The sequence below is a fragment of the Ostrea edulis genome, chromosome 3 (genome assembly GCF_947568905.1).
Source record: "Ostrea edulis chromosome 3, xbOstEdul1.1, whole genome shotgun sequence".
Classification (NCBI taxonomy): domain Eukaryota; kingdom Metazoa; phylum Mollusca; class Bivalvia; order Ostreida; family Ostreidae; genus Ostrea; species Ostrea edulis.
In genome coordinates this window covers 57,021,159-57,042,789 of record NC_079166.1, presented here as the reverse complement: position 1 = coordinate 57,042,789, position 21,631 = coordinate 57,021,159, and the positions used below count along the sequence as shown (strand labels likewise).

The 21,631-nt window shown below is 33.7% G+C and overlaps 1 protein-coding gene across 1 annotated transcript; it reads right to left on the bottom strand.

Moving 5' to 3' along the window:
* Nucleotides 1–1,252: 1,252 nt before the first annotated feature.
* LOC125674995 (uncharacterized) lies at nucleotides 1,253–21,491 on the bottom strand. Its single transcript, XM_056158232.1, has 6 exons — nucleotides 21,461–21,491; nucleotides 18,048–18,141; nucleotides 10,997–11,225; nucleotides 4,882–4,986; nucleotides 3,691–3,736; nucleotides 1,253–3,570 (listed from the first exon to the last, which is right to left on the bottom strand). Exons 2-6 carry the CDS (start codon nucleotides 18,129–18,131, stop codon nucleotides 3,483–3,485), a joined length of 552 nt encoding a protein of 183 aa, XP_056014207.1. The 5' UTR covers nucleotides 18,132–18,141; nucleotides 21,461–21,491; the 3' UTR covers nucleotides 1,253–3,482.
* Between the last annotated feature and the right edge of the window lie 140 nt (nucleotides 21,492–21,631).

Sequence of the window (21,631 nt, the reverse complement as noted above, 5' to 3'; positions counted from 1 at the left end):
GTTCCGCATTTACAATTGATTGTGACAATGGACTGATATTTGGTAAGTGCATTTCAGACACCGCCATGCAATGTACAGGATGCACAAGATTATGCGATAACCGCCTTAATTTGACACCTGTAAATGTTATCGACAAATCAAAATTCGAAAGCTAAGCACGTTTGGAAGATTTTTTTTATATAATTCAAACTACTGTAATGTTTTAATTCTCAACAAATTAATTGTGCTGCATCTCATGAGCGAATGGACTGATACTTTATAAGTAAGTAGCAGGACGCACATGAGAAGGTCGTTGTATCGAACTAGTGAAATATGTTCTTTTTATGTAATTTTAAAACTGCATTACAATACCCTTACATAAAAAACAAACACGTCTACAGTGTAACATGTAAACATACACCAATGCACTTGACGCGCAATTAAATTACAGTACTAAACGTGTTTACAGCCGTAACATAACTATTGAACGTTCAATCAATAGGTAAACACAGACACGAGTTAAATGACCTGCAAATGTAATTTGACAACTAACGAGTGAAAATGGTTCAAAAACTTACGTATTGCTAAAACACACGATTTTGTTTCGTTTTCTTCGTCAAGTACAGTGATAGCGATACGATTGAAGCGCCGATGGTACATGTAGTTGCACACGTATATATGAACTATTGCAATTTCGTGGGCCAACCCTTTCCATAACTCAAATGCATCCATTACTAATGAATAATGATCACATTAATCAATAGCAGTAAAAATAAAGTGAAGTATTGTTAAAATTGGTCAGTATATCCGCTAAGAAACCTCCCTACATTAACCTGACCTGCCATCCTTCTTTACAACAGAATATTAAAAAAAGTTGATTTGAACTTATATCTTTTGATATTATATACATCGAAAGGATTGGGTAAAGGTTCTGACAGCTTACTATGTCCTTTCCTGGGATCTAATTATTAATTACTAACCAGAAAATTTATTACGTAATAAAATCAAATAAGTGTTGAACACGTGAAAACAATAAAGTTATCAGTTTCTTACACCGGAGTCTCGGAATATCATTGAAGGTTTGGAGAAAACTTAAATATTCTGACTTATTTCAGTAAGAAATCGTCAATTGATATTGTACTCTTCTCGCGAATGGCTATATTTGGTAAATGGCGAGTACAAAATATAATTAAACAGTACTTACATGTACTATAAACTGGATTTATTTTTATCACTCTGTGACACGTGTAATATTGTAAAGAAAAGAAATATGTTCTTAATCACCACAACAGTTTATTATATTGCACATCAACAGTAATACTTGTACTTCACACAATGCTGAAAACAATTTAATTGGTAATTTCTAGACCGCACAGCAATAAGTGTAGAGTAAATAACTTTTATATAGGCTACAGAATAGGCAAAACTGTTTTACAAAATAATATTCAATAAGACTCAATACTATAATATGTTTTATGCCTCCTATGAGAAGAAACCGTCCAAGCAGTGCCAAATAACCCAACATTGTAATGCAGTTTTGTCGAATATGTCATTTATTGAATGACAAAAGGTAAATTGTTAAGTAAAATGTATAACAAACCATTAAGGGGGATCACCTGAACAAACAATACCTGTTGAAACATGTACATAGGTGTCAGCTAAAGTGTGATCCCCCTTTGAGACTGACTAGAAAATTACATGTAGTGAAAGTACAATTACAAGTTATACAGTACATGGAACATGCATACAATATATACATAAATGAGTTAATACTTGGAGGCGTCCAAAAAATTAAATTGCGCCACAAGCCCTAACACAGTGAGAGATTGACACTAACCAAGGAAAGAAAAAAGAAAACAAAAACAAACAAACCAAAGAAAGTAACTCTGTAGAATCACTGTACTGTGATGTTCAACTAATCACAAGAAAGTACGATGATAAACTAGTACACAAAAGATTATTCATCCAGACTGCAATGGACTCTTTTACTCACTGTAAGGGAGAATGTAATTTATGATCAAAAGATGTGTAAACAATTTGTCATTCAAAAGACGATGTCATCAACAAATATGCAGGAGTGAAATACGAAACTGTGGCTATTTACATGTAAGTGTACTTAGGAAAATATTGCAAGAGGATGTAAACAAATCACACTGATTTGGCTGATCACAGATGATATAAGCAATGGCACGTATTTTAAAAAAAGTCGTGTACATACATGTATAGCATTACAAAAAACACATTGAGGACTGAGAAGGATGAGAAGGTTTGTGTCTAGTGTCAAAAGTTACTGATTTCAGTGCACAAATTATGCGATTCGTGCACCGCCATTTACACCCTTGTACATGAAATTATTATAGTATAGTGCACTCAAAACCCATTGCCACCAAATTTCGCATTCTCACTTAGATAAACAACATTTAAGCAAACTCCCAGGTTTACACATAAGCATCAAATTGTACTAGCAGGTCCTATAATCCTTTAAATAACCTTCGATATATTTTTAATAATTTTTTATCAGCATTTCAACAAAATGAACATTATTTGAGATTTCAAATGTAGGCCGATTGAAAACTCTGATGCATATATTACTCTAGTAAAACATTGATACCATACATTATTTATTATAAAGAAGAAAAAACCTTTAAAATTGTAATTTAACTAGTTTTATATATGTATCATAGCTAAATAACAAACAATTTCCCGAATATACACCCGAGGTGTTCACCGATACCGTATATAATGTCCATGCATCTGCTTAACAAAAGTCATTATATTGCTGCAGTAACAAAAACACATAACTTTAATATCACTGAAACTAATGATTGTTTTGATTTATCTGCACTTGTTGATTTCATCATGTTTCAAAAATAAGGTATAATCATTGACGTAGTGGTGTAAATAAAACCGCCATTTACAATGTATTTGACATGTAATGAAAGTACTAAAAGAAAGGGTAATGAATAGCTCTACTCCTGAAGGCATACATAGGCTCTGCCTACTGCCTAATCCTATTATGATATACAAAATAAAACATGTTTAGATTAAATTTAAAGATTCTTTACAGTTACCAATACACATGTATTTAAATGAAAATATAGGAATTTTCTGGTATATACAATGGATATGTACATGTTTCAGGATATATTAATAGATCTGTTCTAGTGATAGATACATGCATCTACCCAAATATCAAAACAATCGACAGCAATCTAAAATATGTATTGATACAATATTAATAGGTATATAACATTGAAATACCCAATAAACACTTTTAATGTATTATATTCAGTATAAGCATAACTGATCTGTACAATTTATGAAAATTCTAAGTCTCAAGTTGTTTTGAAAATAACAAATACCATTGGTGTTGTTAGTGATAAATTTCAAAGAATGGATAATTAGATAGATAAATGGATGAATGGATGGTTAGATCGGTCATCGAACACAAAACGTGATCGATAGATAGATTGAGTGATTAGTAAACAATGACATAATGCTTTCTAAATCAGTCCACTGATCATCGAAGACAAAAGTATGCTATGATAATATATCCAGATCTGAGAACTAAGTGACGTCATCTCTGTACCTCTGTGACAAATATGGAAAAAAAAGATGTCATATCAAGCGTTACCGTTACTTAAGGACAGAAATTCAAAAGTCATTGACATCATAAAAACAAATTATACAGATGAAAATGTTCATAATTACCTGTTGATAGTAAAACGATCATATACCGCCTTGTAACACTCATCATCTAAAAAACGAGTTAGGAAAGGTTTGTAGTGCCGTGTTACTTTGAACGTTAAAAAGAATTAGCCGAATCATGGTTTCAATTTGAAAGATCTCACATTCTATATGTTTGAAGAGTTATCAACGAATTAAAGCATACTGCTCCATACCTGTCCCCTACCGACGCCCCATTGATTGACGGATGTAATATTCGAAAGAATGTATATCTAATGTTGTTTGACCTTGAACTGTGACCTAAAACATTAGTACCAAGTTACCCTGTTTACCAGTATCGAATTAATTTGATTTTTCGTTGTTCATACAGCTGACACATGTAGTTTTTACCAGGGATAACATAGTCTTATTCAGAAGATTATTCTTAAATTCAATTCATAAACATATAGCAAATTTGGGTTTGAGAACTAAAACAACAAAAGTTCGGAACTCCGACATCGCGCGTCGTACCGTTTGCCTAGTTTCGATGCAGTTCAAAATATGGGGGAGGGAGTGAATAATACAAATGAAACACAAAACAACAAAACGATAAACATTCATATCGATATCTGTATATTAATTCCTTATAAAGGACTCCTGAACCCTGTTTGTAATACTATTTACTATCAACTGTTCAAAGGCCGATTTTGAATACCCGCGATTTAAGAATGCGGTAAATTGAGAACTGCCGACTGATCAGACTTTGCTTACCGTCTACAGAAAAACTACTTGCACGATTAACATATTTGATATATATTGTCATTGATGTGTTCCTTTTGCGATTAATGAGCTTGAAATGTTAGATTGGTGAAGCGATTATTTACACAATCAGCGAACGAGTTTCATCACGATCCCGATGAATATAAAAACGTAGCAATATCCAAATTAATTTCTTTCACACATGCCCATAAACATTACGAAATTAGAATTACATCTGTAGTTTGCCACCCCGAAAGTACACTACAAGTTTCAAATGAATCATTGCAGGCATATGAAACGGAAGAAGTCGGGAAAACCAATGGGACAGACTGACAGACAGAACGGACAGACTGAGAGACACCTATAGCCCCCTTCAGTTTTGCAAAACCGGTGGGAAACTATAAAAAAATGATATAACGTATTAGTGAGTGGATTATAGGTATATAAATAAATGATCTGTTTTATCCTGGGACATACATTGGTAGGCATCTGTTGACAGATAGTCGCTGACACAAGATGAACAAGACCGCTCGTAATACTCCTGTACCCTTCCGCCTAATGAGCTATATTCTGCACAGTGTCCTGGAAACAATGAAGGTAAATTAAGAAAGCCATTTGGAAACTGTTTGAACACGAATTCACATACCAATTTGTAAAATGCACTCGGACTGTATTTTGAAGACCAAGACTAAAAGAATTTAAAAGTCATTGCTAGCGCATATTATGGCATAATTGTCTCTTCTTCCTCTTATAATCGTACTGCATTCGTGTGACAGTCCTATTTTTATCACAACAGATTTGCCTCACCACCTTCCCATCATTGGACATTTGATCTGCTATTCCTTAGGAGTGAAAAACGAATATCTGGCAATATACCAGTGTGTAAATATTATAGCAGATGAAAATAAGACAATTTTAATATGAAAAGATGACAATCATTACATCTGTTTGTGTCGCGAAAACAGACGAACACAGAACATACAAATTAGGTGAACGCAGGAATGCTCGTGTACGCTTGAGGACACAAACAATTACATGGTCGATGAATGCCCTTCTCTGATTTCGTGATAGCCCAAGCAGCACTGTATCACAAACACTTAGGGCATTGAATATGCACCCCCACACCACTACCGCTTACATTATCTTATTTTTTTTCTGATCTAGGATCGACACACTTTTTGACGTTTTCAAGTATCTGCGCCAAATTATCTCTTTCGGAGGCTTCGGGCGTCATTGTTTGCATAATCATTGTGTAATTCGAAACATTCGAAGCAAAATTGATCCCGATTCTGAGTGATTGATCAATGTAATTAGATATTGGGGAGTTTTAAAAATGTAATGGAAGTGTAATGTGTTTACCTATATATCAGCGCCTACCAGGGCTCTTACCTCGTCAATTCAAAGGTTTGGGGGACGACTGTAATAAAACAATTTTCCTTAATAAAGGTCATTAGCGATATGATTGAAAACAAAGCCCTACAAATATATACAAATAGTGTGTAGGCTATACCTTATCTAGGTTAATAATCACTAAGATAATATGAAATAGAGGATCAAATAATATCTAATGATTGGGTCATTTGCATTGGGTGAATTAACTGTCAGCCACACACTGTCCAACCTCGGACTACCGCTTACACTGTAGCCTTATTCAGAGCATACAGTACCAGCGACAATCCCTCAACTGCTGTGCACACTGCAAGCCTATTGATACATGTATCAAACGAAAAATTTGACGGAAAACTTCATCAATGCGCGCATTGATAAAAAAGTTTTCCGTCCAATTTTTCGTTTGATATAAAGGAAGAGAACAAGTGGTGACTGGATGTATGCTGCATTGCGTTCGAGGAGACGTTGAACACTGGTTGTGTCGTAGGAACGGTGGTATCAAGTAAAAAGCTCAACATCTCTTCATCTAAATTGCCCTCAATGACTGAGCTCCATTTTCATTAATATCTCCCAGATCAAAAGACGCTGCTTGCTCCGTCATGTTATCAAACTCGTAAAGCAGACCGGGAACTCATGTTTACAATCTGGTCTACTTCTACCAGTCAGTGTCCTACGTAATCAAGTTGTCTATTCTGCCATGTCATCACTACTGACTAGGCATATGTGTGTTGTTTCTTTAAATCAATTTGTATTTTATTCGTATCTTTGGTTGTGTTTATGTTTGGTAGCATCAAACGAATTCATTTCGTTTATAATGCTTGTGTGGAAATTCCCGTTCTATAAATAGCGCTAAAATTAGGACAGGGAAGACGTATTCCAGAGAAAAGTAATCCCGCGTGCTTATTGCAGATGAACTACAATCTTCGCTAGTCAAGGCTTTACGATCCCTTGGCAAACCCTTGGCAAATTAAGGGCGATTTTCGTAGCTTTGAGTGGCGCACTCTAGAGGATGGAGAAAAGAACCCCGTTTGGATTACATCATGTTTCAGCTACCGTTATAAAGTTGTTTATAAATGACTGCGCTCGTTGTTTAGAAATGGCTGCGCTCAGAGAGTAACGCAACGTGGTATGCAAATCATTCAAAATATTAATAATAAACTAAACTATCTCTTAACTGCATACTTAAAAAAGAAATCAGTGAGAATATTATTTAGAAAATAAACATGTGGTGAACCAATGAAATTTATGAAGTCGTTGAGTCTACGTCTAAAATGGCTGCAGAACTGTAACTCTCTGAAAAAATATTCTGACAGACAGAGAGCTACAGATCCACCCTTTATAAAAACCTTCAATTTACGGCGCACAAAAAGCTGCGCACGGTTGAGGCCTGATATCGTTGTATTCTTGTGTTGCTGTCACATAAATTTAATATAAAAAAATTCTTAACATATTTTCCTACTATTCTTGTGTCCAAACATACCTTCAAATATTCATTAAAGTCCCATACGACCCGAACACTCGCCGCTTCAAATGATTTCGTTTGTTGACGTAGCCATGTTAGGTAGCCGGTCAATTCGAACTCTGTTGCTATTGGTATCTATTCATAAAATTCGCTATAAGTCATGTATTCGCTCTTCATTTGTTATAAACACGAATTATTAACAGAAATTAAAAAATATAGTTTTCCTAAAGGTAAAATAAGCTCTTGACAAATGAAAATGCTACAAAAGCCCATTATGGTCCTTAACACTCCAGTGGCAGGGATGGAGACCTAACCAAAATGCAAGCCGCGTTGCCGTGAGTTTACCTATTTGAATAATTATTATTTAACGGAACTGGGATGATATATTATTTAAAATAATTAACTAAAATATTTATGGAGATATTGGTTCACATCTAGACGTTATTGTGTAAGTATGGAAATGAACCGGGATTCGAATTGACTGGCTACCTAACATGGCTACGTCAACAAACGAAATCATCAAAAGCTGTGAGTTTTCATGTCGTATGAGGCTTTATTGAATATTTGAATGTATTTTTGGACACAAGAATAGTAGGAAAATATGTTAAGAATTTTTATGCCCCCGAGATCGAAGATCGGGGGCATATTGTTTTTGTCCTGTCTGTCATTCTGTAATACTGTCATTCTGTCTGAAACTTTAACCTTGCTAATAACTTTTGAACAATAAGTGATAGAGCTTTGATATTTCACATGAGTATTCCTTGTGACAAGACCTTTTCGTGGGTACCAACATTTGTGATCCTGTGATGATATTTGACCTACTTTTTGAAAACTTTAACCTTGCTAATAACTTTTGAACAATAAGTGATAGAGCTTTGATATTTTACATGATTATTCCTTGTGACAAGACCTTTCCGTTGGTATTGAACCTTTTGACTTTGACATTTGACCTACTTTTAATTTTAATTTTACATTGGTCATAACTTCTAAATGGTAAATATTAGAGCTTTCATATTGTACATGAGCATTTCTTTTGTCAAGATCTTTCTACTGGTACCAAGATATTTGCCCTTGTGACCTTGACCATCTTCGGAATTGGTCATTATCGGGGGCATTTGTGTTTAACAAACACATCTTGTTTTATATTAAATTTATGCGACAGCAACACAAGAATATAACGATATCAGGCCTCAACCGTGAGCAGCTTTTTGTGCGCCGTAAATCGAAGGATTTTATAAGGGGTGGATCTGTAGCTCTCTGTCCGTCACAATATTTTTTCAGAGAGCTACAGTTCTGCAGCTACGTCTAAAAGTAACCCCACGCGTGTAAGGTGAATTCCAAATTGGGTAAAATAGCTCTGACGCAACTGTCTAAATCTGGGACAGACAGAACATAAAACAACGAATTACAAGACTTATTGTACGGTACTGTATTAAATAAAATGCACTTCTTTACGCAGATACGAGTCTGAATTGCGCACGTGACATCATTGGTTTGAATATGTATTTGATACATGGCCGAGTGACAGTTGTAGGTATTTAAACATTCCTTTGTTTTGCACGTGATCTAAGGAACACGTTCTCTGATTGAGCAGGGGACTTTCCCTGTGTCCAATCATATGCTGAAAGTTGAGGCTACGAAAATCGCACTAAATCTGCCAAAGGTTTGTAGAGAAGCGGAGGGGATCGTAAACCCTTGGCTAGCAAAGATGATGAAAGAGAAGGTAAACAAAACCAACTCTATAATGGGACTTGTACGCAGAACAATGGAATTCATGGATAACACCACATTTAAATTACTTTATACAGCCTTAGTAAGACCACACTTTGAATATGCGAATCAGGTCTGGTGTCCTCATCTCATCAAATTGAAAACGTGCAACACAGGGCAATGAAACAACTTCCTGGCATGTCTAACCTCAGCTATTCAGAAAAATTACAACTGCTAAAACTCCCAACATTAGCATATAGACGAGTTTGAGAAGACATGATCGAAATGTATTAAACATTTAAATAGAAATATGACCCTGAAGTTACCAACTTGATCAGAATGAACACCGACTCAACAACAAGAGGACACAGTTATAAGATATTTAAAATCCGTCAAGAAATATCTATTTGTGCACAGACCCGTTGACATCCGGAATAGCCTACCAATATCAGTTGTAACAGCAAAACTAGTCAAAACATTCCAGGTAAGACTTGATAAACACTGAGAGAGAGAAACCCAGCCACTATATCATAATTACAGTGAAAAAATTCAGATAACCCAAACTGGACATGACCACGAATTAAGTTCAGACAATTGCCTAGAGCTGACAGTAGAGTATTCAAAAGAACCCTAGAGTCGGAAGAGGAACTATGTAAATATGTGACCATTCGGGTTCAGCTATAATGTTTCAGATGTAAACATCCGTGATGTGGTCACTTGACAAAAAGGTATATAAAGCCTTATTCTGGTGTTGATTAATTGTATATTGTCTAACATCCCTCTCCAGAATTTTTCACTCATATGGAAATGTCTTCACCTGCAAAATTTAGGCCTATACTCGGCGCTTATGGCCTTTGAGCAGGGAGGCCTTTATCGTGCCATACTTGCTGTGACACGGGACCTCGGTTTTTGCGGTCTCATCCGAAGGACCACCCCTTTAGTCGCCTCTTACGACAAGCAAGGGATACTGAGGACCTATTCAAACCCGAATTCTCATCCCAATGCAGGTTGTAACACACAAGAAAACGTTAAAAACACAGCGGTAAGTGAGACAATAAAGTCAGCTTACCGAAGCGATTAACCTTATGGTACAAGTAAGGTCTGAAATAATTCCATTTAAAAGGCTGTCGTGTGTTGGAGTGGCATGGCACTCGTAGGCTAACCAGCAGCAGAGGTTAGCCACCAGGAATATCGTTGGTTGTAGAAAATAATACATACGATATTTTTAGACTGTAGTAGTATAGAATTTTGAATATTTGATACACTCGTAACATGTAACCGTATGCATTGTGTCTGATACTCAGAAAAAGAGAAGACAATTTAATTTTCACGATTTCAAACATTATCTTTAGACTACATGTATAATGTATTGACACATAAAATGTATTATGCTTGTCCCAAGTACTGGGGAATCCTTCACGTATTTAAACGGCAAATACGCAATTGAGTATGAATATGAATGAAGATCAGTGCTCCGATTAGGGAAAATTCCCGCTTCAGTGAAACACCCTCTCTCTTTCCTAACCGGACATGTTGACCACGTGACCACTCATCTATACACTGTAAATTTCCGAAAAATTACAGAAGCACGAAAGTAAATTACAGAAGCACGAAAGTAAAGAAGAATCAAACCAATTTTTTTATACATGTATATCCAATGTGTTGACTTGTTTGAGTAAAACAAAAATGGCAAAATTTAAACCAGGTGTGGCAGACGACGAGTTGTTTGTCTTCTTCATTCTTATCATCAACGATAGTATGAATTTTTACTTCTATGTAACAAAGACAAAATTACCTTTTTGGATGATCTTTAATGCATATTTACAAAACATATGTAGGAGAGAAAAATAAATATGTTGATCACAGATCAGAAAAAAATAAGGTGGGGTGCGTAATCCATGCCCAGGCGTCTGTGAAAAATATCAGAAATAAGATATAATAAGATATATGGCCGACTCGATGATAAATAACATTCATATGCTTTCCATTTTGTATTACTCTAATTTGGTGTACTTTGTGCTATTCACGTACCTGATGGTATTTTCACTCGAGGAGCACACACTTCTAAGGTAATGTTCTGCCAAGGGTTTATCAAGCAGTGGTAGGATAAGTCACCACTACAGGTATGTGGGATAGATGAACAACTTTTCCTCAGTGCCCGTTCTTCCCACGTTGATTTGGTAGTAGGACATTTTGATACTCTACTCACAGTAGTCTGAGATTCTCCACAAAATTCTTCATCGTAACTCAAACAGAGTTTCTGAAACGAGAAAGTGCACTTGAATTGTTATGTGGCATGTGAAGCTATGCAATATTCAATTTTTTACACTCGTATAATTGTCCATTTGTATTGTATTATTTCCCTTTTGTATCATAACGTTATCTTTATTGTATTATTTTCCATTTGTATTGTACATTCGTAATATATAATGTTTCAATATCGAATACAAATGGAATTCACATACAATGTATACTGATATATATATATATATATATATATATATATATATATATATATATAAGAAATAAATATGTACAGTGTACATAAAAAAATGTACGAAAACCGGATAGGCTCATTTTTGAAAAGTAAAAAAAAATCTAATTCGTTATAACGAGTTAGTTATCTCATTATAACGACTTAATTATCTCGTTATAACGAGTTAATATCTAGTTATAATGAGTTAAGTATCTCGTTATAACGAGTTAGTATCTCGTTATAACGAGTTAGTATTTCGTTATAACAAGTTAGTATCTCGTTATAACGAGTTAGTATCTCGTTATAATGAGTTAATCATCTCGTTATAACGAGTTAGTTATCTCGTTATAACGACTTACTGAATTATCTCGTTATAACGAGTTAGTATCTCGTTATAACGACTTAATTATGTCGTTATAACGAGTTAATATCTCGTTATAATGAGTTAAGTATCTCGTAATAACGAGTTAGTATCTCGTTATAACGAGTTAGTTATCTCGTTATAACGACTTAATTATCTCGTTATAACAAGTTAATATCTCGTTATAATGAGTTAAGTATCTCGTTATAACGAGTTAGTATCTCGTTATAACGACTTAATTTTCTCGTTATAACGAGTTAATATCTCGTTATATTGAGTTAAGTATCTTGTTATAACGAGTTAGTATCTCGTTATAACGAAATAGTATCTCGTTATAACAAGTTAGTATCTCGTTATAACGACTTAATTATCTCGTTATAACAAGTTAATATCTCGTTATAACGAGTTAGTATCTCGTCATAACGAGTTAATTATCTCGTTATAACGAGTTAGTTATCTCGTTATAACGAGTTAATAATCTCGTTATAACGAGTTAATCATCTCGTTATAACGAGTTAGTTATCTCGTTATAACGACTTACTGAATTATCTCGTTATAACGAGTTAGTATCTCGTTATAACGACTTAATTATTTCGTTATAACGAGTTAATATCTCGTTATAATGAGTTAACTATCTCGTTTTAACGAGTTAGTATCTCGTTATAACGAGTTAGTATCTCGTTATAACGAGTTAGTATCTCGTTATAACGAGTTAGTATCTCGTTATAACGAGTTAGTATCTCGTTATAACGAGTTAGTATCTCGTTATAACGAGTTAATTATCTCGTTATAACGAGTTAGTTATCTCGTTATAACGACTTAAATATCTCGTTATAACGAGTTAATGTCTCGTTAAGTATCTCGTTATAACGAGTTAGTATCTCGTTATAACGAGTTAATATTTCGTTATAACGAGTTCGTATCTCGTTATAACGACTTAATTTTCTCGTTATAACGAGTTAATATATCGTTGTAATGAGTTAAGTATCTCGTTATAACGAGTTAGTATCTCGTTATAACGAGTTAGTATCTCGTTATAACGAGTTAGTATCTCGTTATAACGAGTTAGTATCTCGTTATAACGAGTTAGTATCTCGTTATAACGAGTTAATTATCTCGTTATAACGAGTTAATCATCTCGTTATAATGAGTTAGTATCTCGTTATAACGACTTAAATATTTCGTTATAACGAGTTAGTATCTTATTATAACGAGTTACTTATCTCTAAAAAAAATCTAATTCGTTATAACGAGTTAGTTATCTCGTTATAACGACTTAATTATCTCGTTATAACGAGTTAATATCTAGTTATAATGAGTTAAGTATCTCGTTATAACGAGTTAGTATTTCGTTATAACGAGTTAGTATTTCGTTATAACGAGTTAGTATCTCGTTATAACGAGTTAGTATCTCGTTATAACGAGTTAATCATCTCGTTATAACGAGTTAGTTATCTCGTTATAACGACTTACTGAATTATCTCGTTATAACGAGTTAGTATCTCGTTATAACGACTTAATTATGTCGTTATAACGAGTTAATATCTCGTTATAATGAGTTAAGTATCTCGTTATAACGAGTTAGTATCTCGTTATAACGAGTTAATTATCTCGTTATAACGAGTTAGTTATCTCGTTATAACGACTTAATTATCTCGTTATAACAAGTTAATATCTCGTTATAATGAGTTAAGTATCTCGTTATAACGAGTTAGTATCTCGTTATAACGAGTTAGTATTTCGTTATAACGAGTTAGTATCTCGTTATAACGACTTAATTTTCTCGTTATAACGAGTTAATATCTCGTTATATTGAGTTAAGTATCTTGTTATAACGAGTTAGTATCTCGTTATAACGAAATAGTATCTCGTTATAACAAGTTAGTATCTCGTTATAACGAGTTAGTATCTCGTCATAACGAGTTAATTATCTCGTTATAACGAGTTAGTTATCTCGTTATAACGAGTTAATAATCTCGTTATAACGAGTTAATCATCTCGTTATAACGAGTTAGTTATCTCGTTATAACGACTTACTGAATTATCTCGTTATAACGAGTTAGTATCTCGTTATAACGACTTAATTATCTCGTTATAACGAGTTAATATCTCGTTATAATGAGTTAACTATCTCGTTTTAACGAGTTAGTATCTCGTTATAACGAGTTAGTATCTCGTTATAACGAGTTAGTATCTCGTTATAACGAGTTAGTATCTCGTTATAACGAGTTAGTATCTCGTTATAACGAGTTAATTATCTCGTTATAACGAGTTAGTTATCTCGTTATAACGACTTAAATATCTCGTTATAACGAGTTAATGTCTCGTTAAGTATCTCGTTATAACGAGTTAGTATCTCGTTATAACGAGTTAATATCTCGTTATAACGAGTTAGTATCTCGTTACAACGACTTAATTATCTCGTTATAACGAGTTAATATCTCGTTATAATGAGTTAAGTATCTCGTTATAGCGAGTTAGTATCTCGTTACAACGAGTTAGTATCTCGTTATAACGAGTTAGTATCTCGTTATAACGAGTTAATTATCTCGTTATAACGAGTTAGTTATCTCGTTATAACGACTTTCTGAATTATTTCGTTATAATGAGTTAGTATCTCGTTATAACGACTTAATTATCTCGTTATAACGAGTTAATCATCTCGTTATAATGAGTTAGTATCTCGTTATAACGACTTAAATATCTCGTTATAACGAGTTAGTATCTTATTATAACGAGTTACTTATCTCGTTATAACGAGTTAGTTATCTCGTTATAGCGAGTTAATTATCTCGTTATAACGAGATAATATGTCGTTATAACGAGATAATTAACTCGTTATAACGAGATAATGAACTTGCAATAACAAGATATATTATGGAAACTTTGTTGGTCCTTCTCAAGATTGTTCCTGAAATCTAAGATTATTTTTAAACAAGTCGTTGCAATAATACAATTACATGTACTTAAAGAAATAAAAAAATAACTATTACACTGTAAGAGAATCTGAAAATGTGTTCTTAATCTAGATTTTTCAGAGTTAAAAACACATATCAACTTTGTAAATGTTGGTAAAAATGCGTGTATGCTGTAAAAGTAAATCACCACAGTACCCTGTATATTAATTTACCGATGTTTGTAAGTAAATATATTACTTATCGGTTATACCTTTTTATGGTGATATAACATAAATAAATCCAATCTGCTGTTGGCTTGGGTCTATTAAAAGCATGAATTTAAAGTACATGTAGTATTAATTTTCTTTGCAAGACAGATATGTCCTGCTATCTGCTCTATCTTCATGAAAAGGTGAAGATAACGAACAGTGATCAATCTCATAACTCCTATAAGGAATACAAATTAAAAAAAATGGGCAAACATGGACCCCTGCATATACCAGAGGTGGGATCAGGTGCCTAGGAGGAGTAAGCACCCCCTGCCGACCGGTCACATCCGCCAAGAGCACTAGATCTTGACCAGGTAAACGGAGTAATCCGTAGTCAGAATCCGCACGTTAGGAATAACCTAACAATTGGTATGAAACACATCAGACAGCATTTGGCCCATTAATGATTCTATTATTTATTGGTGGATTGATAATTCAAGTATGTAGAACTGTTTTCAAAGTGAGAGAAGTGGTAGGAGTAATCTTCTGAGAAGTTGACGTCACAATTGTCTATACATGTAATTCTTGACAAACAAAATCAAATAAAAAAGAATGAAAATCCAAACTTTAAAATCAGGGATGGGGTGGGGGCAAGTGAAAGTACACCCACAATATTGTAAACAGAGGGGATGGGGGCGGGGTTTAGCGAGTATTCGTCCTTTTCTACATGAGTTCAATTCATTATATCAATTGGTAGGACGGAGTCTTGTATCTTACTTAAAATATTGTTCTATCTAAAACAGTACTTCTCATAATATTGGCCTGCTCTTAATAATACTGGACTATGTTCAGTACAGTATGAAAAATAAAGTACTGTCAAGACAAAGAACTAACGTCACAACAATGTTTTAATGATCAGGTAAACAAGTAATCCGTGGTTGAAATTACTATGTAAAGAACGTATCGTACTTTGGATTGCAAAGAAAGTTTTTATTGTAGAAAATAACGGTAAATCAACGCTGTTAAAAAGGGGGAAAGAAAAAAATGAATCATCACATGTTATAACTAACATTTTCTTGTCATCTTTACGACAGATAAAATCTTGCACAATAGTTATTATGAAATAATCATATGCAATTCAAATAATTTCTAATCAATTTGTCGCAATATTGGAAAGTAGAGGCCCTCCACAAATACTAACTCGATAAAACGAGATACTTATAACTCGTTATAACGAGATAACTAACTCGTTATAACGATATAACTAACTCGCGAGATTATTAATTCGTTATAACGAGATACTAACTCGTTATAACGAGATAATTAACTCTTTATTACCAGATACTAACTCGTTATAAAGAGAAACTTAACTCGTTATAACGAGATATTTAACTCGTTATAACGAGATACTTAACTCGTTATAACGAGTTAATATCTCATTATAACGAGATACTAACTCGTTATAACGAGATAATTAACTCGTTATAACGAGATACTTAACTCGTTATAACGAGATATTAAATCGTTATTACGAGATACTAACTCGTTATAACGAGTTAATTTTTTTTTTACTTTTTCAAATTTGAGACTATCCGGCTTTCGTATAAATGCATGGTTGACGACGATGGCTTCAAGACTGAATAAACATGTAACCCCGTAAGGCACCGATGCTAATCCTGTCTCCTATCTGATTTCTAATCGAAAGAGGTATTTCTTTTTAAAGTCAGCTCGTAGGTGACGATTACAAAAAAAAATAGGAAAACTAAAGTAGAAATCCAACTAGTAATAATCAACGTACTGAAACGAGGTGACATTACTGTATATCTATTCTGTTTAATTGCTATGCTGCTCCACCACTCTTCAATTCCGATCATATTTTATTTAGTTAACCTTCTACAATGGCTAAAGTATTGTTAATACGGCGGTAAACCCCCAGAAGAATTGGTGCCTTGAAGGTGAAAAAAGAAAAACAACAGGAAGCAGATCTAAATCTAAGTTTGAAAATTCACATGCTGTCATTGGAACAGAGTTACAATTTGGATTGGTATTTAGTTTCACTGTCACATGATTAAGGATCAGCTACTTTCAATTTTAGACTTTATCCCGTGGAAGATGAGTTATAAGAGTCGTAATATTCAAGAAACTTGGAAAATTGAAAATCTTTCATGTAGTAAATCGGCGGAGAGCTGTCTTGAATTGGACGTTGACGATACGAGGCTTAATAAAAAGCGCTGCAGCTATGCTTAGCGTTTCAAAAATCAATAGTTGCATCTGTTATATGGCAATACTAGAATCATACATTTATCATAATTTCTTATCAGTTTTATCTTTATTTTGAATTTCTATACTCATAAATGTAAATACTGTAATTAGGTTTGAACTGTACGAAAGACAACATTACTGTAAATTGTATTTGGATGGAGTGCATAAGCAACATTTTCATATTCAAACGCAAAGCTTAATCGATATTAAGATATATACGGTGTAATTACTAAATAGATAGATGGATGGATAGATACATATTTTATCTACACATTTTAACGAACGAGAAAAATACTTACATTATGGAATTCCTCAAATCTTCCAATATTTTGAAAGGTTGGCATATTATTATGTATGCTTTTATGATTGCCTCAAATAGGTGAATAGATATGATTATATTTTTGGCGAATTTAACACAAAGCACTCCAATGATTGCAGTTTTGCACAAATAAGTACCCTTATGATACAAGAAGTTCAAAGGCACTAGATTAGTGTTAATAATCCATCATATAATGTCATCATAAATAGAACTAATTTAGAAATGATTTTAAATGAAGAACATCTTCAGGTATTGTCATCCATGAGTTTTCTTTTAAGGTGACTCACTACACCCAGAAATAGTTTTTCAAATCAGTACGAATTGATTTAATCATAAAAGATATGATGATATACAATAAGTATATATACTAAAAAGGCAAAAAATATATAAATTTGGATACAAAATCGATCGATACAAATAATTTCACAAAACATTCAAATCGCCACCTTGTGACGTGGTGTCATACAGAGTATAAGCTTTAGTGTAGTGAGCTACCTTAAGATAAGAAATTATATAGTAATAGTTATCAAACTACATGTAGGAAAATTAAATCATTACCAGTCCATTGGAAATTAGTATTAGAATAACAAATGTCCTTCTTAGTCCCGCAGATGAATTACATTGTTTCCCATATTTGTTCATGGCGCATGACCTACAAATAATAACATTTACTTCATTTTGATAAAGCTTTAAAACTTCATATACAGAAGCTGCCATAGCAACGTTACAACAGAACTATATGTACAGGAATAAAGTTTTATATTACTATGTGTAAAGTGGAGAACGATTAATTCAACAAATGAACATTTATTTACCGTTTAATTAAATAAGGTAATTAAAGCTACGTAATGTCCACATTTTTCTGTACAATATAAATAGAAATTTACATAAACATTTAAGCAGTTCAAGTTTTGTTGATGTACATGTAAATAGGTTGTGGTGTTTTCAGACAATGAAGAGTTATACTGTGTTGTAATGGTATTCGTCTCCTACTTTGTTTTGATTACATAAATGACAGAAACGTCGACTTCTAGGAGTATTATTCCATCTTTCATACTCAATGGATAGTTTTTAAGAAATGAAACTTATAAATCTTTGTTTAATGCATGTATCAAACGAAAAATTGGATGGAAAACTTCATGATGAAAAAATGTTCCATACAAGTTTTCGTTTAATACATGCATTAAACAAAGAATTATAAGTTTTATTTCTTGTCATTTGATTATGTTTTTAAAATAGAAAACAAATAGTTTCTCCCATCAAAAAGCTTGAATTAACGTTTTTAAAAGGGCGCGTAGAAATATTTATATATATATAACAAAGAAATTAACAACAAAACAGTATGACTGTGCGTTCATGTCAGTTACTGTGCAGAATTAAATGCTGAATTAAATATAAACGAAGACAACATGTGGTGACTGGATTTATGCTGCATTGTGTTGGAGGAGACGTTGAACACCTGCTGTGTCGTAGGAATGCAACACAGCTCCATTTCAATTCAATATCAAGTAAAAGGCTCAACACCTCTCCATCAAAAACGCACTCGTTGACTGAGCCCCATATAACGCAGGTCAATTTCATTTTTTAAATTTTAGTTTTCTATTCAGATTTACAATATTTCAATCAGCTAAGCATAGGCACATTAAACAACGTTGTTAAATGATAAAAATGGACTGGAATCAATAAAATGCATAAACAAATTGGAAGGAGGCAAACTAATTTGGTGTATGAAGATATTGGTAATCAATTTTACCAGGTACAAGTCCATTTCTTTGTCTCTTAGCATATCTCTATAACGGAACTGTTTCCAAGAAAACGAAAACGAAAGTAACTAATTCAGCTTCTATAATTAGAGGTCGCGTCATCAAACTAACATTATGTGGGTAGCACGTAACCTGTGTGTACACATTGGGATAAGATCATTTTGTGTTACTGTATTTCAAAATACCAATCACATGTGATGAAGCATACATGTACATATACATTCTATCTCAATGTGTTAAAACACGTACTATACCTTGTTTATGATCGGGAAAATCCGAATCGATTCAGTATCTGTTGCAGCATTCTCTACCCAGAGTTTGCGTAACGAGCCTTCTGGTGAGAGAATGCTGTTGCAGCGTAAACCAATCTGTAGCGGGTCATACGCACGTCACAATTTTTTTTTCTGATGCTACACGCACACATTCATTTCTTGATTTCCGATTTTTTTCTTTGGGGGGGGGGGGGGGGGGGAGGGGGGATACAACTCCTTAGGTCTCCGTAATGGTGTAAATGCGGGAGTGATTCACTCCCGCAACATTTTCGATCAGTCTAAACATTTGCTAACTTTCTTTACGTAAATAAAATGATATTCTATGTTTCTTAGTCAATATAAAAATTTTCAACCTGCAACTTATGATTTGTGAAGCTTTATTCTACCGTTTTCTACAATTTCGATAAATTCCAATTTTTCGATTCATATTTGTGCGCCATGTTTGACGTACTGAAGAGTTTCAACTTCCGATTGTCAAGTTATTTGCATATGTCATATAAGGTAGTATTTACATCAATGGACGAGTACGGAGGAGAAAGCTATTTCGTCGGTATTGAGGGTTTGAATTTAATATCAACTTAAAAACCAAACATCAGTGTAAATTCTTTCTGCAACCATATGATTTTCCTTTCTTTGTCGAAATGGCTCGAATAACTACATTTTCACCCTGATTGTCAATGTTTAAGATTTTCAGTAGATCCACCTACGAGATCTCGCGATAAAATGCATGGCGGAGCAGACGAAGAATTTTGCAGGCTGTACAAAATGATATTTAATGAAAAACACCTTTATTAGACGTGACCGAGCACAAAGTTTGTTCTACTTTTGGTGTAAACAACATTTGGGATTCAAAAAATTATTTTGCACCATTACTTTTTTGGAATTGTAACCCTATCCCGAAAACGTCAGAATAAAAAAAATAAAAATCGGGTAGGGCTACATTATTGCAGATAGAATTGGACCAGTGCAAACACAAAATTAATGATTCAATTTTTTCGAAACCATACATTATTTTGAATAATTAAAAGATTACTGTATACCCGTGTTTATGAATAAAGTTTCTAAAATTTATCCAACGGATGGCGTATTCTAAAGAACCTCTTGCTAAGCGATTACCTCTAACAACTTTAAATATCATTTGTTGCCTTATATATTTTTCTTAATAAAATAAAAATGTGTGAATTTTTTAAAAAAAAAAATCAGAGACTAAATACACAATGACTTGACTGCATCTGAACAGCGACCGGCTTTTTTCACATACAGATTGTACCCACAGTTAGGGGCGTACATGGACAGAGGTCAAAAAGGCTCGTTGGTTGGTTGTATGTTGTTATAATTCGAGATTTTTCACTAATATGGAGACGTCACTATTGCCGGTGAAGGGCTGCAAAATTTTATAGGCCTATGTTCGGTGCTTACGGCCTTTGAGCAAGTAGGGGTCTTTATCCTGCTACACTTGCTGTGAAACGGGGCCTCGGTTTTTGTCATCTCATCCAAAGGACCACCACGTTTAGACGCTTCTTACGACAAGCAAGGGGTACTGAGGACCTATTCTAACCCGGATTTTCACGTGATCATAATTTTTTTCGAGGAGCAAAACACAAGTACATGTATTACAATGACTTTAACATTTTACTTAATATAAAAGTTTCCTGTTTAATAATAATTGCTGTTAAAATATCAGTATTTGATATACAGAAAAAAGTGAATTTTAATATTTATTTTGTTAAGTTAGTTTCTTTTGTTGGAATTTTTCACAAAGATAAATCACAAAAAATTTCACTAACTTATTTAGAATGTCAACGATCTTTTACTCAGAGATGCCAGGAATCAAAGTTTTCCCATAGTACAACATAATACATGTATTATCTTAGTATGATTTCTCATAATTTTACTGTATTCGAGTTTTCAAGATAGTAAATTATAGTCTATTTACCTCTTTTGTTGCAATTTATCTTTGCACTCCAAATCACATGCATATCACTTTTTCAACCGGTCGGTTTTCCTCCGGTAAGTTAAGTGAGGGGCGGAGCTAATTAAAGGCAGGTGTGAAGCCCCAAGCCCGAGTGAAACAATACTGTATATTGTTGATTGGATGGGAAATACC

Excerpts from the sequence above, each read along its gene's own strand:
- LOC125674995 (XM_056158232.1), bottom strand. The coding sequence starts at position 18,131 with ATGAACAAATATGGGAAACAATGTAATTCATCTGCGGGACTAAGAAGG. Across the intron at positions 11,226-18,047 it reads TACTAATTTCCAATGGACTG|AAACTCTGTTTGAGTTACGA; the intron begins GTAATGATTTAA and ends TTCTCGTTTCAG. Across the intron at positions 4,987-10,996 it reads TCGAGTGAAAATACCATCAG|GACACTGTGCAGAATATAGC; the intron begins GTACGTGAATAG and ends CATTGTTTCCAG.